This window comes from Ambystoma mexicanum, chromosome 13 (genome assembly GCF_040938575.1).
Source record: "Ambystoma mexicanum isolate Mex_15411 chromosome 13, UKY_AmexF1_1, whole genome shotgun sequence".
Lineage (NCBI taxonomy): Eukaryota > Metazoa > Chordata > Amphibia > Caudata > Ambystomatidae > Ambystoma > Ambystoma mexicanum.
This window is the reverse complement of record NC_090938.1, coordinates 682,836,160-682,860,011: the sequence shown is the minus strand read 5'-3', so window position 1 is coordinate 682,860,011 and position 23,852 is coordinate 682,836,160. Positions and strand designations below refer to the sequence as shown.

General features: G+C 48.6%; 1 protein-coding gene across 2 annotated transcripts in view; it reads right to left on the bottom strand.

The window, feature by feature from the left end:
* CDK12 (cyclin dependent kinase 12) overlaps positions 1–23,852 on the bottom strand; it is a 629,271-nt gene that overhangs the window by 494,639 nt on the left and 110,780 nt on the right. For both annotated transcript variants that reach the window (XM_069634721.1, XM_069634722.1), the window contains exon 2: positions 6,660–7,589. In XM_069634721.1, coding sequence (XP_069490822.1) covers positions 6,660–7,589 — 930 coding nt within the window. The remainder of the gene's footprint in view (positions 1–6,659; positions 7,590–23,852) is intronic.

Sequence of the window (23,852 nt, the reverse complement as noted above, 5' to 3'; positions counted from 1 at the left end):
CTTTGGCATCCATATATCAATGCATATCTAATTAAACATCCTTGGGGGGGCTGGCGGTATGGACTGATTTAATGTGGCTGTTTTATAACTTTTAGAAAGCTATTTTGCTCCTGCTTGTAGCCTTGAAGAGCCTGGTTAGCTTGACACCCAGGAGCTACTTTTCACTCCCCAATCCAATTGATACTAAACATACCTGTGACATTAACTTTGTGCGCTTAGGATAATTTAGAAGAACAAGTTACTTTCTTACCTGGTAACCTTCTTTCGATGGGATGTTCCTCCGACGTATTCCACATCTTTGACAGTAATCACCACAGCTGTGCTGCGTCGGAAAATGTTTCGGCATAGGCGTCCTGCGTCGATTACTTCGATACGCTGTCCTTGAGGGCATCCGTCGAGGGTCGACGTCCCCGGATGTTATATCTAGGACGCACGGCGCCCGTAGCTTCAGTTGTAGTTTTTTTCCTCCAAGAACGTGTGGCACCAATCTCCTGTCAGTATGACTGCTGAAAGCCTTGCGGAAACGAAAGCTGCAATCGCATAAGAAATTCTTCAGAGGGGCAGGCTGGTAGGGTGCTATGTGGAATACGTCAGAGGAACATCCCATCGAAAGAACGTTACCAGGTAAGAAAGTAACTGGTTCTTCGAGGGAATTGTGTCCTCTGACGTATTCCACATCTATGACAGACTCCCAAAGCAGAACCAACGTCTGGAGGTGAAAGAAAGAATTTTGAATTTCAGAATGCCCAATCAAATTGCAGAATAGAGGACTGCCTTACCAAAGGCCAACTCTTGCCCATGGATAGAGTCCAGGGAATAGTGTTTTACATAAGTATGGACAGAGGCCCATGTGGCTGCTTCAAAGATAGTACGAATGGGAACACCCCTCTGCTGAGCAGTAGAGGCAGCCGACCCCTAGTAGAATGAGCCCGTAAGCCTACTGGAGGGTGCTTACCCACCAAACGGTAACATTCAGAGATCGTCAAAATGATCCATCTGAACAAGATCTGCTTGTTAACAGCTTAACCTAAACGCCGTCCAGCGTATGCTACAAATAGCTGATCGCCCACTCTGACCCGGGACATCTGTGAGAGATAGAAGCTCAAAGCTCTCCTCGGATCCAACCTATGGAGCCTCTCCTCTTCCTTACCAGGATGTGGAGGAGGATAAAATGCCGGAAGAATTACCTTCTGGCTCAAATGAAATTCCGACACAACCTTTAGAAGAAAAGAAAGACGAACCCCAAGGACAACCCTGTCCTTATGGAACACAACGTGAAAGGTGGCTTGGCAGAAAGTGCCTGCAACTCACTCAATCTGTGAGCGGAAGTAGCCGCAACTTTAAAATACAGTCTTAAAGGTCAACAGTCTCAGTGGGCAAGAATGTAAGGGCTCAAACGGAGCTTCCATTAGGAATATTAGAGCTAAGTTCAAATCCCATCCCGGCACCTGGAAAGGTGACGGTGGAAACACATTAGTTAGCCCTTTTAGAAACTGATAAATCAAAGGAATCTTAAAATAAGAACACTCCTCAGACGAGCGCTTAAATATTGACAGCGCCGCCAGGTAACCCATAATGGTACCCACTTGCAGGCCCTTGTGAGCTAATTAAAGCAAAAAAGACAGAACCACAGGAATTGAACACTGCAAAGGATCCACATTCTGAACCCTGCACCAGTCGCAGAACTTTCTCCAACGGCACAGGGATTTTGTTGCTGGCCTTCTGGCCGAAAGCAACACCTCCATCACGTCTTCAGGAAGGTCCCAATCCTTACACCTCAACCTTTTAGATACCAAGCATGAAGGCTGAGAGACTTGACCTCTGGATGGAGAACCCGACCTCCTCTCCCGTGAGAGCAGATTGTCTCGATAGGGAAGACGGCGTGTAGGGCAGATGGAGGTGTCAAGAAGGTCCGGGTACCACCCTCTCCTGGCCCATGCCGGAGCAATGAGGATCATTCGGGAACCGAACCTCCGCAACACTTGCGGAATGACGGGGACTGGAGGAAACGCATACAGCAGTGGGAAGGACCACTCCACTACGAACGCGTACCCTAAGGCTCCTCTTAGAGGAAATTACCACAAGCAGAATTCGCACTTCCGGTTGACACTGGTGGCGAAGAGATCCACTTGTGGGGTCCCCCAAAGGGCGAAGATCTCCAAAAGAACTTCCTGAGCCAGCTCCCACTCGTGAGAGACCGTGCTCTGCCTGTCAGAGCGTCTGCCGCTGCGTTTTCATCGCCGGCCAGATGAACTGCCGCGATCGTAATTTCCTGCTGGATGGCCCAGAACCAGAGCTGCATCGCCTCTCTGCACAGTGGGGGTGGCCCTGCCCCCCCTTTAAGGTGGTGCATGGCCACTGTATTATCCGTCATAATCAGGACATTCTTCCCCCGCACAGACAGCAGAAAAGCCTTCAGGGCTAGCCTGACGGCCCTAAAAGACTGATGTGGAGTCTGGACTCCGAGGGAGACCAACGACCGCTGACTGAACTCGTTGGCATGAGCTCCCCATCCCGTGAGGGATGCATCCGTCACAATCGTCACCTCCGGCCAGGGTAGCCAAAATGGTGCTCCCTTCATCAGATTGCCTTAGTCGACCCACCACAGAAGAGCCTGAGCAACCGAGGGCGGCACCTGAGTGGGACCAGACATCCTGCCGGAGGACTGCGACCACTGCATCTTGAGAGCCCACTGCAGAGATCTCATCCGCAGCCTGGCCTCCTGCACCAATAGAATGCAGGATGCCATGAGGCTGAGCAACCTCAAGAACTCAAACGCCGGGAGACTCTGGGCATGTTGAAACTTGTCCGCCATCTGCAGAATGTGATGAGCCCTCACCTGGGGAGGCGAACACTGCCCCAGGGATGTGTCGAGCATTGCTCCAATGTACTGGAGCCACTGGGTAGGTGTCAATTGAGACTTCTTTAAGTTGAGGGAGAAGCCCAGCTTGTGAAGGGCGTGGCAGGTGACGGACAGATGATCCAGGACTTGCTCAGGAGAGCGCACCCTGATCAACCAATCGTCCAGGTAGGGGTAGACGTGAATCCCACCTTTCCTGAGAAACGCTGCCACCACAACCATTAGCTTGGTGAAGACCCTCGGGCGGAGGTCAATCCAAACGGCATGACCCGAAACTGAAAATGCAAGTTGCCAGCCGCGAACCTCCGGTACTTCCTGTGCTTGGGATGAATCGGCACATGAAAGTAAACATCCTTGAGGTCGAGAAATACCAACCAATCCTGAAGTTGAAGGGCCTGGAGGACTTGAGAAAGAGTAGCCATCTTGAACTTGTCCTTCCCGAGGAGCTTGTTCAAACCACGCAAGTCCATGATGGGTCTCAATCCCTCAGTCTTTTTTCGGGATCAAAAACTATGGGGAATACCCTCCCTTGTTCCTCTCCGCTACAGGCAACAGTTCTATGGCACCTTTCTCCAGCAGAGATAGGATTTACTACGCAAGGAGCAGATACAGACTCTCAAAGAGAGCTTCCCCGGTGGATTGTCGTGAGGCCTCTGCCGGAAAGGAAGACAGTAGCCGTGGGCTATGATCTCCAGAACCCACACATCTGAAGTCACGGCACACCATTCTACAAGATGTTGCGCCAGCCTTCCCCCAACCGGCGAACCATGGGCCATGGCGTCATGACTGAGCGGAAGCGGCTGTGCCTGAGGGCAAGGAGGCAACTGCCCGAGCAGCTTTGGCACCTCGAGTACCTTGTTTTCCACCTCTATTACTCCTACGTTGGCCCCTTTGACTGGCAGCTCCCCTCCATCTACCAAAGGAAGAGTAGTATCGAAAGGAACCTCCCCTCCATTGCTGTACGCTAGGACAAAAAGGCAGAGGTTGACGTACTGCATCACTTAACGACTTTGCTGCAGCTTTGGAGGTCTGCAACCTCTCAAGGCTCTCGTCAGACTTGCTGCCAAAAAGATGGACACCATCAAAGGGCATGTTGACAAGCCAGGACCGCACATCAGGAGCAAACCCCAACTTCTGTAACCACGCAAACCTGCACATCACGGTGCTCGCCGCCAAGGACCGGCTGACACAGTCTGCCACGTACAGACCCGACTGAACGGATTCACACATGGCATCCTTGCCATCCTGAACGAGGGCTAGGAAGCCATCCCGTTCCTCCCCTTCGGGAATATGTTCAGCCGCCAAAGATACACAATTCCACAGAGTGTGAGTGAATCTTGCTAAGGCACAAACAGAGTTGGCTGCCTTTAAAGCCATACCCCCAGATGAAAATACTTTCTTCGCCCAGCCATCAAAGCGCTTGTTGTGCCCATCAGGAGGGATGGTAGGGTACGCAGCCTGCTTCGCTGGGGCGGTAGCTGCCTGCACCACCAAGCTCTCCGGAGTGGGGTGCGTAGACAAGTAGCAGGAGTCACCACTGGCTGGACAGTATTTTTTCGGAAGCTACTTACCCACTGCCGGGAGACTCTCCGGAGCAGTCCAAGCCGCCGCCACCCTTCTTTCTAAGGCCATATGAAATGGCAGCACCATGTCAGTGGGCAGACCTTGGTCCAATACATCTGTCAGGTCATCCTGCAGAAAATCAGCAGGTGGCGCAGACCACCCCCCCCCCCCAAAGTACTCAGTCACCCTCGACATGAGACGCCTGTACGAGGACTCAGCATGTGTGCCAGGCTCAGGCCTACCAAACTCAACCTCCAGAGAGGTGTCCAGACCACTGGCGTCATGTAAAGAATGGCCTAGGTCTTCCATTTGGCTGTGACCAGACAACAGATCATCAGGAACCTCAGGAGGCACAACCCCCCTCCTCATCCGACCCTTCTTCCACCTCTGAAATGTAGTCCAAAAGGCTGGAATAAATCAAGCCTGGGGGGATGACCAGAGAAGTGCTCGAAGACAGGCCTCACTGAATTGCAGAGGGCATTCCTCTGAGTTTCCACCGCCCTCCGGGGCACCTCCGGTAAATTCTCCTCAAAAGGCGTCGGGCGCCGATGGAATTGGTGTCGACGTTGACCGAGGAGCAGGAGCCTCAAAAGAGTCCATCGACTGACATGGCGATGACAGCGTCAATGCCTTCTTAGAAGGCATCGCAGGCTCCGACGGTCTCTAGGGCGTCGAGGACCTGGACCTGGCACGGCTATGGCGATCAACCTTGTCCGATCGGGACCTCGGCGGCTCCCTATCGCGCTGACCGCCCGAGCCCAAAGGTGTGCGAGCGGTGGGCCTAGCTCTTTCCTTGCCGGCTTCTCTCGAAGAAGCGGACGGAACGGTGTCCTGTGATTCGAAAATCGCCATCATCTCCTTGCGGAATGCGTCCCATTCCGCCGGTGATGAATGCTTGTTGGGACAAGCCACCCGCTGTCTGGCGGAGTCCTCCAACGAGGAAGGCGACCGGTGACAACGCTTCCTAGAGTGCCTAGAAGAGGAGTTGAATGGCAGGACCTACTCCGCAACCGAGACCCCCTGGACTTAGGCCGACGCGGAGAGTCACCCATCGAATCATCGGTCGATAGCCTAGCAGATTTCGACTTACGGGGTTTAGAAACCCTACCTACCATTAACTTCTTCTGCTCCCGCAAAGCCTTCGAAGTCAGGTACTGGCAGTCATCGCAGTTGTCGGTGGCGTGGCTTCCGCCCAGGCACCAGAGGCAGACGTCCTGCAGGTCCGTGATAGACATTTTGGCACCGCAGTCCCGACACTTTTTGAAGCCCGACTTCGGGGTATAATAAGACACAGACATTCTCAAACTTTCTCAATCGAAGTAGAAGAATCGAACGCGCAGAGATTCCGAGGCGAAGACGTTCATGGAAAAAACGGAACTGAGGCTACGGGCGCCGTGCGTCCTAGATATAACATCCGGTGATGTCGACCCTCGAGGCAGCACAGCTGTGGTGATTACTGTCATAGATGTGGAATACATCGGAGGACACAATTCCCTCGAAATTACATACATGTCATTTAAAAAATAAGGGGTCTTAACTATTGGACAAAAAGTTAAGTGCGCATATTATGAGGAAGTTAGATTTGTGGAACATGTACTAGCTCCTCATTCCTCAGTGGTCGCTCCTGCTTAACGGTTAATGCCAGACACCCATGAGCTGCTTTCAGCTCCTGCTTATCCAACCTTAATTTCGATCCCTGCACTGTGTCTGGAAACCATCCCTCTTGTGGTAAGAATCATAGCCAGAGTGCAATAGGGTGAGGAGTGTTTCACAGCAGAATATACAACACAAACAAATTCAGCCTTAAACACCTACTTTTGAACCTTGGTTCAGGGTTTCCTCCCTCGGATGCACCCACCAGTCACACCCAGAAACATCCTGACAGCCATCCGATTCATGACCACAGAGGCGCACTGCCTCTTTACCGCACAAGCCTTACTAGGTCACCACTCTTAAAATAAATTGTCTGCCTCATTGGGGACAAAAAGATTAAAACAATGTCAGTGAGGCTGTGCCTCATTACTTAGGACCATAACATGCCAACTCTGAAATTGATTTGCAGGCTGCCAGAAATCCTCCAGTATGTCCTGGTCTAATAGTAAAATAATCTTACTGTCCAACACTTTATTACTTGAAAGGATAGGAAGATATTCTGAAGTGCAGGTACAACCGCCAGTGGGTGAAATTCATATTAAGTAGCACTTTCTAACCAAATCAGTAGGTTTTAAATTCTTACCTCTCAACATCCTCCTCGTCCGGCAGCAATGGCGGAAGTGGCAGCGGAGGCAGAGTAGAGGTCTTCAGGTGAGGTATGGTGAGTGTTACAGACATCTGAGGCTTTACCAAAGTCTGTACAGATGGCTGTGAAGCAGCGGTAGTAGTGATGGTGGGGTTTTTTGAAGGGTGGGAGGTGGTGGTTAAGGAAGCAGCAACTGTGGTGGGAAGTGGCAAGAAGGTCAGCGTGGACTGTGGCACAGGGGGCGGTTGGTTCTGGACTGCAGGGGATGGTGGTAGCGGAGGCGTCTTGGCAGGTGAAGACACTAACGGTGATGGAGGAATAGGAGATGAAGCAACAGCAGGTGGGGTAAGGGATTCCTGTTCTGCTTCATTCTCTGTAATAATGTCTTTTGGAGTCATGCTCTCCTCTTTCACTGTCACAGGGTTAATAACGTCTTCCACTTGTGGTGGAGGCAGAGGTGGAGGTGGAGGTGCCAGTGTGTGCGCATCTGCCATCACAGCTGGAAGATTGGTCTCTGTGTCCTCTATTTGCGCAACCTCCTCAGGTAGCGGCTTGGTGTCTGTGTTAACACTTGCTAAATTAACAGGTTCTGCATCCATAGCAGCTTTTTCAGGCTTAACAATGCTGGTAACTTTTTTGGGTTCCACTGTTGTAGCCAATTTACTTTCAACAGAGCCAGCATCTTTCCTAAACAGTAAAAGGGGAGACCCCCTGACCTCTCTACCATCAAGTTTTCCTGCAGCTGCCGCAGCAGCTGCCCTCTCCCGTTTTTTTCTGCTCAGTTCAGCACCAAGGCTAGAGTTTAATGGTAACCTAGTGGGCGATATACTGGAATGCCGACTACGCGAGCCAGACTTTTTCTGCTTCTTGCTCCGAGAAGACGATGGTTTCCTTCTGGGACTTCTACTTCGGGACTTCACAGACTTTCTGTTAAGAGATCACAGAAGAGAAAGTGGCAAATTGTTATTTTATAATCGTACTATCATAACATTAACAATCTGCTGTCAAAGTCTAATTCAGAAAATTCATCCTATAGCAAACGTCACCTAATCCACTACATATTTCACAGCCCTCATATTCACTGCAAACAAAGTTTGTTTGCAATAAATGTCAAATAAAAGTTTCAAGCATCGTCATACAAGCCAGCAAGGTCGAGTACCATGCAAATGGTACTCGTTCTTCAAAGAAAATCGCCATGCCAATGCGAGTCGGCTAGTAGATTTTGCGAGTCCTGTATGAGAATGCATTACTTACCGTAAAAGCATTTCTGATGGTTGTATCTGCTTAGATTCACATGCTGTGCATAGGTCCGACATCCAGTGGTCACTGCGGAGTATTGCATTTTGTTTTTCGTAGTCGAAAAGGGGCGTCGACAAGGCGTGTCTGAAACACTATCCCTATAGTGACGTGCGTTGTACCCACAATCCCTCACGCGTCGAGGTCCCTCTGTTTGTATTTTTCTGCCCCGAGGGAGCCTTCTGGACGTGAGTGAGTACAGAAAAGAGAGAGATATAAAGGAAGTCTATGATCCTTCCATCCGAGCGGGGAGGAAGGGTGGGCGCATGTGAATCTAAGCAGATACAACCATCAGAAATGCTTTTACGGTAAGTAATGCATTCTCTTCTGATGTTTGTTAATCTGCTTAGAATCACATGCTGTGCATAGACTAGCGAGCAGTACCCGGAGTTGGCGGTGGGTTATGAGAAGGAACAGTAGAGAAAAGATGTCTTAATACTGCCTGTCCCACCTGGGAGTCAGATCTAGAGTGTGCATCTAGACAGTAGTGTTTTGTAAAGGTGTGCACAGAACTCCAGGTAGCCGCTTTGCAGATGGACTCAAGGGGAACATTTGCAATGAATGCTATGGACGCCCCCGTGCCTCGAGTAGAATGTGCTCTTGGCTTAAAGGGCAGTTCTCTCTTAGCAAGAGTAAAGCAGAGAGTGATGCATTGAACAATCCATCTAGAAATAGTGGACTTTGAAACTGCATCCCCTTCTCTTCCTGCTGCCACCGAGACGAAGAACTGATTAGTCTTCCTCAGTGGTCTGGTTCTTTCCATGTAGAACATGACCGCTCTGCGGACATCTAGTGTGTGCAGAGTCCTTTCCCCCAAGTTGGAAGGATTTTGAAAGAACGCTGGTAGTTCTATAGACTGGTTTACGTGGAATTTTGAGATAAATTTCGGAGCAAACCTTGGGTGAGTGCGTAGAACCACCTTATCTCTGTGAACTGTAACAAAGGGGTCTAGAACAGAAAGAGCCTGTAGTTCACTTACTCTCCTGATGGAGGTGATAGCTATTAGAAAAGCAGTCTTAAGAGTGAGGTCTTTAAGAGATGCTTTGTGCATGGGTTCAAATGGTGAGCCCATGAGTCTGGTAAGTACCACGTTAAGGTCCCATCCGGGAGTGTATTCTCTTTACTCCCTCCATGAAGGCCTTTATAACAGGGATCTTCCACCACGACACTTTGAGTTGGGAAGTGGTGTATGCAGAAAGTGCCGCTAGGTAGACTTTAATGGAATTGAACACTAGACCTGAATCCAATAAATGGGTCAGGTATAGAACAATATGTGTGGGAGAGCAGTCAATCGGGTTGATGCTCTTTCCTCTGCACCAGATGACAAATCTCTTCCACTTGCTAGAATAGCAGTGGCGAGTGTTAGGTTTTCTGGCTTCCCTGAGGATGTCCATGCATCTCTGCGGGAGCTGTAGATGTCCAAATTCTATGATCTCAGGAGCCAGGCTGCTAAGTTCATGTTCTGGGGGCATGGATGCAGAGTCCTGCCCTTGTCTTGTGACAGCATGTTGTACGGGCAGGGGAGTTTCACTGGGGGAGATAGGGACATCTCCATCAAGTGAGCGAACCATGGCTGTCGGGCCCACATTGGGGCAACCAGTATCATGGTTACTTGTTCCTGGTGCATCTTGTGCACCACCTTGTTGAGAAGGGGTGTCGGGGGAAAAGCGTAAACAAATTTCCCTGACCATTGAATCGACAGACCGTTTCCCTTGGATTGGTTTTGGGGGTACCTGGAGGCGTAACTTTGGCATTGTGAGTTCTCCAGGGTTGCGAACAGGTCTATTTCTGGGAATCCCCATTGCGTGAAGACGTCGAAGACGATGTCTTCGTGCAGTCGCCATTCGTACTCTTCGGGCAGGGGGAAATCTTTGCTGAGTTTGTCTGCCAGCAGATTGAGTTCCCCTGGTACATGTTGTGACAGTAGGAACATATTTTGTTTGAGAGCCCACTTCCATATATTTTGGGCCAGTTTGGATAGTCCTGGAGAGTGGGTTCCCCCCTGCTTGTTGATGTAATACATGGCTGTGGTGCTGTCTGTAAGGACCATCACTGTCCTGCCTTGTAGGTGTTCCTGGAAGGCTTTTAGCGCCTTGAACACCGCTATTAGCTCCAGAAGATTGATGTGTTTGGATGCTACGTTCGGAGTCCACACTCCGTGAGCAGTCTGATGGGATAGGTGAGCCCCCCATCCTGTGAGGGATGCGTCTGTGGTTAGAGTGGCTTCCGCCGCGGGTGTGGCAAAAGGTTTCCCTTTTCCCAGGTTTTCTTTTGTCCACCACCGTAGCGAGAGAACTAAGGCCTGCGAGACCACCACTAGATCGTCCCATAGTCCGCTGGCCTGACACCACTGGCTGTTGAGCCACTCTTGCATTGGGCGCATGCGCAGGCGCGCGTGAGGTACCAAATAAATACACAACGCCATCATGCCTAGCAAGCGCATTGCTTTGCGTACCGTCACCTCTCGATCGGTCACATATTGAGGGATCTGAAACAGCATGTTTTGGACCCTCTCTTTGGAGGGGAAGACGAGGCCGTCCTTTGTTTGAATTAGAGCCCCTAGGAATTGTTTGATTTGGCTGGGGTCTAGGCTGGACTTCTTTTCGTTGATGCAGAAGCCCAACTGGAACAAAAGGTCTACAGTCTTTTGGGTATTGGAGAAGCATGTTTCGTAAGAATCCCGTTATGAGCCAGTCGTCGAGGTAAGGGTAAACTGGGATGGACAACCTGCGCAGGTGGGCCGCTGCCACTGCCAGCACCTTTGTGAATACCCTTGGTGCTGATGCTATGCCGAAGGGTAGCACTCTGAACTGGTAGTGTTTGCCCTCTATCATGAACCGGAGGTATTTTCTGTGCGCTGGCAACATTAAAATATGAAAGTATGCATCTTTCATGTCCAATGTTGTCATGTAATCTCCCTGTGATAGCAGTGGGATCACTTCTTGTAAGGTCACCATACGAAACTTTTGGGGTTTGATAAACTTGTTCGCTGGGCGCAGATCTAATACAGGGCGCATGGTTAGATCCTTTTTGGGTACAAGGAAGTACACTGAATAAATACCTTCCGTTACCTGAGATAGAGGTACGACCTCTATGGCTCCTTTTTCCAGCAGTAGTTGTACTTCTTGGAGAAGGATGGCAAGATGTTCCGGTGTCATGCGACGTCCCCTCGGGGGTTTGTATGTTGGGGAACTGTTGAATTCGATGCAGTATCCGTGGGCTACGGTGGAAAGTACCCAGCGGTCTGACGTTATACCCTCCCATGCTGGAAGAAAGGATGTTATCCGGCCCCGACCGGTGTTGCATGGGAGGGGACGCGAATCTTCGCGTCACTTGGTGTTGTTGGGGGCTTGGGAGCCTCTGGGGGTGGACCCCCGGCCTCTTCCTTTGCCCCGACGCTGGCCTCTTTGGCTGTACTGCCCACTATTGGTCTGGAAATTGGTGGCAGGGTACTGTTGCTGCTGGTTTTGTTGTTGGCGTTGGCCACGAAAAAAGCGTTTGTTGCCATAGCCGCGCCTGGTAGAGGGCTTAGAGATTTGGTCAAGAGTTTTGATAGTATCGAACTCTTTTTTAGCCATCTCCAGAGCCTCATGCACCGCTTTCCCGAAGAGGTTTGAGTCTTCAACAGGTTTATTTATTAAAGACGCCTGTGTCTCCGGTTTGAACCCTGAGTTGCGCAGCCATACGTGGCGTTTTAGGAGTATTCCTTGAACCAGGGAACGTCCCGCTGTTTCTGCAGCATCCAGAGAGTTTTTTACAATACTCTGGTTGACCTGGGTTCCTTCGCCAATAGTTGTAAGCAGGCATGTACGTAAAGGTTCTGGTGCTTCTTCGGCGTCTTTGCGCAGTTTGGCCCACTGCGCGTCCGCATAGCTAGCGAGCAAAGAATTGTTGTTCGCAATTCTTGCCGAAAAGGCAGCCGAGGATGTAACTCTCTTTGCAAGGGCATATAACCGCTTGCCCTCCTTGTCAGGTGGTGCCTCACTGGTGGAAAGTGGTACCCCTGCCCTCTTTCTTGTATTGGTTACTACCAGGGAATCCGGAATGGAATGTCCCCTGATGTACAGCGGGTCTGAGGGTGAAGGAGTGAAAAGTTTTTCAATTCTAGGATTGACCCCTCTGATTAATGCGGGTGTGGACAGCGAAGGGATGATTCTTCTCTTCACCGAAGCGAGGAGGGGAATGGTCTGACTGACCGGGGGTTTCTCCTTAATTACTCTTTCCACAAAGTCTAATTCAGGAGAGAGCTCCCCAGTGTCCAGTTCAAAATGTGCTGCTGCTCTGCGCAACAGGGCATTAAATGTGGGCTGATCGTCAATGGGAGACGTGTTTCTAATAGGTGAATTGTCTGGAGGATTTAGGTTCAGGACATCAGTGTCGGAATATATTGAAGGGGATTGCCAGGGGTGAGAAGGTCCTTCTTCTGGATTTTCTCCGAAGCCTTCTCCTACCAAGTCTGGGCTGTCTTTCAGAACTTCCTCCTGGTTCCGTCCCTCTTCCTCATCCATAAAATCATCCTCTTCCTCACAATAATGTTCTTCCCCAGTGAGGTCATACACACTATGGAAGTCTGAGGCTGTGTCCTGTTGGGGATTGACTAGTCTCGGAATTTTGGCCCTGGGGTCCTCCTGAGGCCCTTCTCTTATTCTCTTGGGAGTGGGAGGGTTCTGGGTATTCATAAACCTCTCCATTCTTTCCATGCAGAGATGGAGCCTTTCCATGGTTTCATGGGGTACCCCTGAGCGGTCTAGCGGGGGAAAAATAGTGTCTTGTAGCTGAAAACGGCTCAACCTCTCCCACAACGTCGAGGAAAGTGTCCCATCGCCCTCCGAAAAGCCTTCAGGTGTGTTGGGAATCCCCTCGACTGAAGGAGATAGTCCCTGCCTTTCTTCGGGCTTTTTCGGCGTGTCTTTCGACCTCTGCGTAGCGCTCGACGTGTCTTTCGGCGTACGCTTGTGGGCGTCGGCTACCACGATCCTCGCCAAGCTCTCAGCGACTCGTTTGTCAGCGGAGGGCTGTGGTTTCGACGTTATGGGTGTCGATCGCTCTACGGCGGCATGCGCTTTCTGCTGATGCGCGCCGGCCGATGATTTGGGGGCGGCGCCCTTATTTGCCGAAAGCCCAGTCGCTGGTCGCGGTTGCGAGAGGGGCTTCGAACCCGAACGGTCCGAGGAGGCCGCCGGTGGAACCTGCGTCTCCTTGGGCGCTGATGCTCTCTTCGCCTTCGACGAAGAAGAGCCATGGGTTGTGTGCTTATGTGTGGGGTCTTATGTGCGTCAATGTCGCCGGGGTGTTCATCCCCATAAGCAGGGCGTGAGCCGAGCCCGTCGGGGCCGGGGACAGATGACGAAGCGCGTGTGCGCTCTCTAGGGGGTTATCGACTTCCGTAGCGGAGGTCGTGGTATCACGTTCCTCGTCACTGTCGGAGGTAGCAACGGTGGGTGCAGCGTCGGCCTTCGACATAGCGTAGGCCACCCACCTCTTGACCCTACGGTCTTTTAGAGTCTTAGGCTTAAGAAGCCGACAAGCCGTGCAACCCTCCTCTTTGTGATCGAGGGGCAAGCAGCGGTTACACCATGAATGCTTGTCCTTCCAAGTAAACTTGCCCTTGCAAAGCGGGCAAAACCTAAAGGGTGTCCTCTCCATAGCCGAGGCAATAAATCGTGATAACCACCCCAAGGGAAAGGAAGGGGAAAAGGAAAGGCATTCTCAGAAAAGAACCAGAGATGTCCCACGACCCCCACTCTCCCTACTGTATATGGCCTGCGAGGCCAGGCCACGTGTTCGGCAACGCCGAAGGATCTCCTCCGCTCGTCCCCTCCGTCGAAGATCTTGCTCGGCGGAGACAGCTTCACAACAGCGTCGAGGGGGGGGAATCGATAAGTTCTATATTAATATAGGAAAACGACCAAAGGTCGAGGAGATGAAATCTGCAATGTCTCTCGAGGAGCTCCGCGTAAAGGCGACCAGTAGCTGGGCTGAAAAAAACAATCTGAGGGACCTCGACGCGTGAGGGATTGTGGGTACAACGCACGTCACTATAGGGATAGTGTTTCAGACACGCCTTGTCGACGTCCCTTTTCGACTACGAAAAACAAAATGCAATACTCCGCAGTGACCACTGGATGTCGGACCTATGCACAGCATGTGATTCTAAGCAGATTAACAAACATCAGAACAGTAATTATCAGTTTAACTCTATTCTGCAAATCAACTCATCCAGGGGGTAATTCCTTCTCAGTACAAGCACCTACAATTTGAAACTGAGCGTTAGATCCATCACATGGTGGACCATCTCACCTCTTCCCACCCTCCTTTCCTCCCACTCCTCGTTTCCCCCCCTCCTCCCACCCTCCCCCCTTTCAATAAAAAACATGCACATAATTTGTAAAACAACTGCCAACAGAACAGCGAAAAATCTCTCTTTGGACTACAAACCAGAAACCAAATATGTTTTAACTGAAGGACTTTAAAAAGACTTCACAGATGTCACAGAAGTGGCAAAGTGCTGCATAAGTGTTTGGCTGTTAGAAAGCTGTTGGATTTGCAGCTTTGTTCGTTTTGTGTGCAACTTAAGGAGCCTGGCCAGTTGGAACTTTCAGAATCGCGTCCATATAAAAAAATGAAAATCCTACGAAGCGCAGGGAAGTGATGCATAAGTGTTTGGTGGGATCTACGATTAAGGACACCAAGCTTGCTGTGGAGGACCCGTTTACCTTCGTTTTGCCACAGAATCCCGGTTCTGCGGGAGGATCTAAGTGGTGTGTAGCGAAAAGTGTTGAGAGGTAACAAGAAGTTCCTTTGGACTCTTTCAGCTCGTGGAAGTGACTACAAGTGAAAGCAGAAATAAGTGGAGCCATATGTGTGTCAGTTGGGCACCGCTACTTGAGTGCTGCTTTCTCTATGGTTGGCTATCCAGCCTCCTCAATAGAACTGCATTAGCTATTCATCTAAAGGGAGTACAACGTCTTAGTGTTTCTGAATATCGATTCTGCTAAGGAGAGACTTGTTCTTTGCCTCATCTTGTGCCTGTTGACAAGTAGTATGTGCGCTCAATTGAGCCTAGTTTTCTCCTCGTCCCCCATATTCATGCTGTGTGACACACTGCCGGCTCAGGAACTGTGTGCGGGTTAGGTATGGGCATACACCCTCCGTTCCAGCATGCCGTGTCAGACTTACTCTGGGGGAGACTGATTGCTTGGACACTGGTATGAGCGATGCTGTAATTTCTACTACTGCGGTTCTCCAAACGAACACTGGCCCCATTGAAACGATTAATTTGGATGAAACAGTGGGGACTATTAAAACATGGAATAAGGAGGTTCCCTCATTTTTTTGCTCAAATTGTCAGCATGGAATGGGAATCCGTTAAGGAGGCACTGGTGAAAGATCCCCTTCCTAAATTGTGAGCGACATTCGATTTGGTCAACCATCCAATCAATGGGCCCCTGAGCGTTTTGGAAGCCTCCTGCTCCTTGGAACATTTGAGTTTAAACCATCTGGACAACTGTGAGATTAGAGATTTGATCTTGGGTGTATGCAAAGTGAGTTCGCTGGTCATTGGGTATAGAAAGTGCAGAGCTGCCAGTTTGGCACATGAGGGAAAGTGTCTGCCTTCATCATACTCCTACTCTCTTTAGGGGGCAATTGTCCCCAAAGGATGGTATGGTGGCTGCTGCATGGGAGGGTTCGATTAAACAGGCACCGGAAAGGATATGTTGCTCAACCCATAATCAGTATGAAGAACAACAAAGTAGCTCCAAGACGGACAGACTTCATATCAATGGTCAAACTAATACTACCAATGAAGATTTAATTGATGTTTTTTTCTTTTCCAGTTTTGACCCAAATTTTAGATTCTATAGACAAGGGTCATGATACCTTACAATATGAAATCCGTCAAGTTAGGCAAGTTCTGAAAGAATTGTCAGTAAAACTATACTTTCTAGAGGGCTTTATTATAGCTACGGCAAGATTTCCTAACTTCAATTTAGGGACGGGGTCCACAGTGAGAAGAACTGTGCTAACACTAAATTTGTATATAATGTGGTGCCCATTTCGAAATTCGTGGTTTTGAGTGGGGAAGCCAACAGTGCATTAGGGGGTTCAGATACCAAGGTGCAATCTGTTGGTAGTGTTGGAGTTGGGAAAGGGGAACAGAGAAGATTTTATCTAACCCTGCCTCTCTAACACTACCATTAAGCAGAGCTGGTGGGCCGCCTATTCAATAGCGGATAGTGTAAGAAAAAGAGTAAGACATTACAGTTTCTAATGTTTCAATTGTTTGGATTCTATACCTATACTTCGATCTCTAACTGCTCTTGTGCTTGTTTGTTTGCAGGTAGTCATTGTGTTGACAGGTGAGCCCAAAATGGACTTTGCATATTTGTAACTGTAGAGGTCAAAAAGAGAACTAGAGTTCAGGTAAATCTCCACCAGTACTTTGGCAAGGACTACTTTATTGGCCAGTACTGAATGCGAGAATGCCGTAATTTGACAAAGTTACTCACCATAGTGACTGCCTCACTCCTAGTTCATAGTCCCCTTTACTCCACACTTGTGGGAAGAGTCCCAAGCACTGAATTTCCCACAGGTATTACGGGAGGGTAGACATTTCCCTTACTGGAACTAATTCTAAAAACTGCCTGGCCGAACTGGGCATCAAACCGTGAGCTCAGGTCAAGACAATGTCTGCAAAAAGCCAAAGTGGAAGCCCATGTAGCAGCCTTGGCTTTGGCCTCAAGGGACCTATTTTTGGAAGGCAACAGCAGCCACTTTGCCAGACCAAATGTGCATGAATGCCCTTTGGGGGCCGATGGCTTTGAATTTTGTAGGCCTCAGAGATACATGAAGCTATCCAACGAGAAATTGATGCTTTGGGAGGCAGGTTCCCCTTTTGGGTCACCAAATGTTACAAAGAGTTATAAAGAACTTCCAAGTTAGCCTGTTCTGTCGAGATAATACTTCAAAGCTTGTCGGATGGCTAGGTTGTGTAAAACCCTCTCAGCATCGGAGACCGGGTTCGGAAAAAATAACGGTAAGGATATTGACTGTTTTAAGTGGAACTCTGAGACAAGTTTGGGAAGGAAAGGAGGACGAGTGCGAAGCACAACCTTATCCTTGTGGAAAGTTAGGAACGGATGTTCGACAGAGAGCTTGAAGCTCACTTATTCTTCTTGCAGATGTTACTGCAATCAAGAATGCCACTTTCCAAGAAAGGTTCTTGAGCTCGGTAGAGGCCATAGGTTCAAAACGCTTATGACAACCGCAGCAAGGACAACATTCAGATACCATTTTGGATGAGAAGGCCTAACCAGAGGAAAAAGATGAGACCTGCAAAATGTCTCTTGATGACTGGGTTTGCCAATGAAAAAGAGCAACTGTCTGTAGACAGATACGCTGCAATAGCAGATCGGTATATGTCCTGCACGATAAGACCTGGATGCCAGCGGCTGCAAGGTCGGATATAAAAAGACAAGATACAGTCAATAGAAGCCTGTCGGGGGATCAAGCTGTTTAGCTAGACACCAATGACAAAATATAAGCCATTTTCTCTTGTACTGAGCCCTCGTAGAAGGCTTATATGCCGCCTGAATTATGCACATGTTATCCTCTGAAAGGTTGAACTGCGCCAAGGACCGGAACTCAGGTACCAGGCCTCCAAGCTGAAGGATTGTGGGGAGAGGGTGCCACAACTGGTGATTGCTCTGGTGACGAAGGTCGGGAATCTGCGGCAACCTAATCGGGTTGCACACTGACAGGTGCAGTTCAGAAAACCAGAACCAGGCTGACCACCAAGGAGCTATGAAGAGGAGAGTGCAGAATTTCCAAAGCGACCGATGAATCAGCAGCAAAGCAGGGAAGGTGTAAGCGTTCATGTTGTCCCAAGGGATCGCGAGAGCGTACCCCAAGGAAGATGCTGCAAGACCGTCCCATAAAGAGGAAGTTTCCTGTTTGTTAATGTTGCAAAGAGGTCCACCGCTGGAGCACCCCATTGCTGGAAGATCTTGGTGAGAGCATCAGTATTTATCTCCCACTCGTGACTCGCTGCAGATTGGGAGTCTGCCGCAACATTGATATGACCCGGAATGTGCACTGCCTGAAGCCAGACATTGTGCTGGATCACCCAATTCCAAATTCAGTTAGCTAGATCCACTAGAGGAGGAGACCTGGTGCCCCCCTGTTTGCTGATGTAGAACATCGCTACGGAACGGTCTGTGCAAATTCGAACTACACTGTTGATGAGAGGGTTGAAAAGCCTGGAGAGCCAGAAAAACTGTCAGAAGCTCTAGGTAATTGATATGGGGCAGTCTGTCCTGAGGCGTCCACAAATCGTACACCTTGAGGTGATGCAGTGTCGCCCCTCCACCGTATAAGGGAGAAGTCTGTAGTAACTGTTACTTGTGGGCAGGGCTCCCACAGAATGGTTGCTTGCGGAAGACCACCACTGAAAATACGCCATCATGGAGGCTGGAACTGTAATCATCTTGGAATCCGGATCCGTAGCCCGAGACCAGCAGCTCCGAAGAGCAAGCCGTGTACGCCTCATTTTCAGTCGTTTCAAGAGGCCATAAGGCCCAGGAGTCTCTGCTGAACCACCAGGCCGACATGTTATGTAATGTGGCATTTATATAGCGCTCTATAGATCATTGGTATGACATCAAAGCGCTGGTAGGACAAACGCCCTCGGGGACCATAGTACGGGTCAGTTGAGAGAGTAGGGTGTCGTAGGGTGCACCAGTTAAGTGTGCAGCTGTTGTAATTGCCTGATGGTAGCTGCATACTAGAATTAGGTGCAGTGGTATTGATATTGGTTCAATGTGTGCAGTCTGGCGGGTGGACACCAAGATTGGGTTCTTGCACATGCCAGCAACTCTGCAGATGCTACACAGACGGCGTCCTCTCTTCCACCATACTCGCTCGCATCTCCAGCAGCTTGTTCTCGCATAGAGTGGCACCCACACCCGTGACAGCCTAACGGCCCAACTTGCCTTGGGCTCCAGATACTCTGGGATGTCAGCCGGCATCCTGGCTCCTTCTCAGGTCCCACTACGACTGCCTCCTCATGACAAGGTTCCCCTGCTGGTCTCTCCCACACTGGCCTCCCTGCTGCTCGACACCATGCTGTTCTCCCTGGCTCACAGGCACTGGACAGGTTGCAGGTGTGAATTCTCAATTGGGCTTGCCGGACCAGGTCATGCCGCACCCTCACAGTATTCTGCAGGCATCTTCCTCGTCCCAGTACTAGAGTGGTGAAAGGGGTGTTTAGTGTTCATCACTCCGTCAACTCTTCCTCGTACCTGTACTGTCAGATTTAATATAGGGAGCTAACTTAAAATAGCCTACAAAAGCTGGGGGGAGGTTGGTCTTCAATAGGGAAAGGGCGATTCCATGTCTCCTGTGGGCACCCCACTCCAGATTCCCTGTGGGCACCCCACTCCAGATTCCCAAGAACCCTATACCCAGGTTAACCTCCCTTGCTTCTCCACCCCCAGGGTCAGGATCCAAAAGCGATGGCCTTTGCCTGGCCACCTGAGAGGAGGTGCCAGGGGGAGTAGGAGTGAGAAAGCATGCATCTTTCATACAGCTTCCATACAAAATGTACACCGACATATAAAGTATGTACATTACACATGCTCAAAACAAATATACAGCTTCTACACAATATGTACATAAGCATGTAAAGTATGTACATTAGACACTGAATAAATGTACAGCGTTCATACAAAATTACACGATATGGGGGAGTATGTACATTACAAATGAAAAACAAACAGTAAAAAAAAGTACAAACATAAGTCTGCAAACATGATAACCTTAAGGTAACATGGTAAACTATCAAGAAAAAGTATATTAAAATTAATTATCAAGGTACCTCAACACAAGCTTATACTCGCACAACATTATCAAGCAATCCCAAGACGCACAAAGGTTTAAAATGTAGATTAAATGTACACCTATAGTAACTGTTAAAGTATAAACATTTTGTAATACAACATTACTAAGATATACACAAGCAGGGTTCCTCCAAAAAGTGCAATTAAAAATAAAACAAAATAATGTTTTATTAAAAATAAATTAACCATGGATTTAAAGGTACAAAATATAAACATGTAAATATTATACATGAAAATATCAATTAACAAAGTACATGTAATCATTGCACATATATAATTTAGTTAAAAAAATGAACATAAAAATAAGTCCAGTAAATACTAATAAAAGCGGCATAAATGTAATGCAGGTTAAAAACAAATTAACAGTTCAACATTTTTGATAAACCCAAACAAATATTCACACAACACATGACGTTGACTATAAGCATTTCACAGCAAAATCAAAACATTACAAACCAAGAACAGAGTGAGTTATGGTTAATATAATCGATTTTAAAATAATACATTTTCTGATTAATTGATAAACTTTGTTACCTTAACGTGGTCATGTTTAATTAACTACGTTTGTGGGTTTCAACTTAACTATTTTGTAAAATGGAGTTCAGTTTGCTTGTACTGTGTTAGCCAAGTATTAAATAGAATGTTTTTCCAAAAGCATACAAGTTGATAACTTAATTGGTAATTTATTATGCTTATTTTTGAGCTTTCGTGGAATGGCTCCACTCCCCCAGGAAGGATGGAATTAAACCTTTGAAAAACATTACAATTTAAATAGCCCCTCCTGGAAATATCTCATCGGTGCAGCTCTGTGTAATTTGTAGTTTTACTAAGAAAGGTATGCATTCGATGTTGAATTCCCCAACACATTGCCATCTTCATGGTCTAAATGATGCACTGTGGTATGTGGGGCAGGGGTCAGTGAAACTGAAGAGCAGCGAAAGGAAAAAACAGCCCACCCTATCTCAGGAAGGCAGGACGGGGTGGGTTAGTGTCAGTCATTTGAGGTGCAGTCCAATTGAAACTAGGTTTGTCATGCCAGTCCCTTTCCAAGATCAGGGGTGGCAAACTAATCAACATTTCAGGCTTTTGCCTCTAGAAGGCTGAAAGATGATTTGCACAGGTTAGGCTTGTAACTCATGGAGCCAGTGCAGTAACTTTGTGTCAAATACCATATCGGGACTGTGCTACATCACAATCTTGAGTAAAGGGCCACCCTGACAAGCGATAGGGGCCATGACAAGTCTCTAGGAAGCTTTTCAGCTGCAGCATTTGGAGGGCAGTTGGGGCTGGGTTGGAGGGAGTCCAACAAAGATTAATTTCCGAGAGGCTGGTGGAGCAGTTGCAGTCTGGTGCAGCATTGACAGTAGCCAGGGCTGGCTCGTGGGTCCTGGATAAGAGAACATAACAAAACTCTTGAAAGTCGGTAAAAAAAAAAAAAGTTAGTAAGGATGGATCAATTGTTTCACAGTTTAACCTATGAAATTTGGTGTGTGTGTGTGTGTGAAGTGACAAAAATCTCAAGTCGGAAGTCCACTGAAGTCAGAATCTGGAAACTGACAAGGGGGCAGACTGTCTCATCTTTCTTTCAAAGAGAGAAAAACTTGACATTCTTCCCATACTTCTATTACTAATCCAGGGTCTATAAAGTCAAAAGATGGCTACACAGAAATGCAGTCCACTGTCCCAAATATTATTTTAGCCAAGTTTCTTCTGGCATTTCTTAAAAAAAACTTTATAAAAAAACTAACCAACTGACTGACTTTGGGCCATTGCAGGATTCTGACCCCACCCTTGTGCTTCTTTACCACAGGTCTTTGCCCATCTGAACTCTCACAAGTGCCTAGTGTCGGCCTGTCTCCAGCCACGTCATTCGGTCTCTCCTCACTCCAAGGCTCATCTCCTTTTCACTGACCACCCTGGGGTTTCTTCCCTCTTTTCCCAGTGTATGGCTAATATCTTTTCTCCACCCGCCTGGGGTTTCTTGGTGTCCTACTCTGCGGCTTGTCTCACTCTCTCCGCCGCACACCCCAACCTCTGTGGAGCGGCTCAGGTCTTTCCACGCTTAAAGGCTTCTCTCACTTACTTTCCCCACTCTGGAACTGCTCAGTATTCGCCCGTATCCGGGTCTTTTCTCACTACTCCTCACTCTGGGGCTTCTCGGTATTCTCCCCATATTGGTGCTTTTTGGCTCTTTACCCGCCTCAGACTTGCCATTCTCCACTCACTGGGTCTTTTTAGATCTCTACATGCCTCATGGCTCCTCTGCATCTTTCTCACTTTGCAGCCCGCTTGTCATTCCTCTCTGGAGCTACCACGTACATGTGTATGACCAGCAGTGCTTCCTGGGAGAGCTGTGTAGTCCCCCTGAGCCGCCTTTTGCCTCAGAGCTTCTTACACAAGTAACCCATTCGACGATGCATCGGCCAGAGTCTTCTTTCCATCTCTGCTTGCTCGGTGCATGGATTTGTGGGCAGCTCCCCTAGGCTCTACCCCAGTCCTCTGCTCATTTTGACTGCCAAGCTGAACAGTTCTGGTGGTTGGCCTGTCGGGGGGCTTGATGCACTTTTCCAGTGCAAATCCCTGTGCACACTGCATGCCCAATGTGCGCTATGGTGCTATTGAACTCTCTGGGCTATGAGGATACTTTCCTCAGATTGGTGCGTGTTTGGACATGCCTACAGGAGGCTGGTCTTTTATGCTGTTCTTCTCTTTTCCATGAGGACTGAATACAGTAGGGGTTAGAAGCGGTGTGGTCTATTAAAGGAGCAATAGGAGTATTATACAGCTTTACTCCTATATATCCCACAAAGGGGGTAGTTCTGGGAGGGTTGGTGAATTAAGTCCCTCTATGGAAGGGGGGGTAGGGGTGTTCCTTTCCCTTAAAGCAGAGTCACCTCCAGAAGGATCCTGCAACTCTGTCCCCTAAGGGGTGTTAAGCTTTCAATGGTCCCCACCCTAGTCCCAAAGGGGGCAGTTCCCCCGTGGGGAGAGGTGTCAAACATCTCAAATTCGTCACATCACCCAGTTGCTCAGACCATAAGCACACAAACGAGCAGGGACCAACAAGGAGATAGAAAAAGCCTAACCAGTGTAATCTACAGGATGCATTCTGAGTTAAGATTCTTGTCACTTCACACTCTGGCTGAATTTCAGGGGTTTTATTACAATAAAATCAGTCGAATATATACCGGTACTCATCACCAAATAGTGATAACTCCTACTTGGAAAGTAGGAATTGGCATGCTGCATGTGGATAATAAAGGGGAAGTAACTTGCAATTTGAAATGTACATCATTGTGTGGTGTGTGAACTTATTCTCTGCAACAACCAGATCAACATACTCGCAAACTCACACTAAAGCACCACAGGCCGCCACGATACATTAGCCGAGAAATACATGTCGCTCAGTTCTGTCACTCTGCACCATTCAAACTCAAATGCAACAATTTAGCTGCAGAACTAAAAAATGTCACCACCAATTGAATAATTCCCCTTGCTAAACTCTTCTCCCCAACCTTCCCAACAAGTCTTCCTCTCTTATTTTCTTACACAACTCATGTAATCAACCTTCACACACACACACACACACACACACACACACAAACAAAGCAATGCCACTGCACACTCCTAATCTCTCACACACACACAAGTTAGCAAATGAAGGTCCTCGCAGCACTGACTTCAACTGACCATCTTGGTCTTCTTCAGTCAGGCTTTGTACTCCGATATCGTGCTGATGGCCAGCACTGGCCCACTCGCCTCTCAAACAGTCCCTCTGGGAATAACTCAAGATATCAAATGGCCAAAATAATCTGTGCAGGATAGAAGCAGGTACCTTCCTTCAAACACGCAGTAGCAGAAAGGGCTAGGACAGAGCTGCACAGTGCCAGGATGCTTAAGCTCTCCCACAGACACCCTAACTCACTCTGACTGCCAGTTTAAATGATGATCAACTTTGACAGAAGATCTCTGGTGAGGAGCAGGCCAGAATTGATGG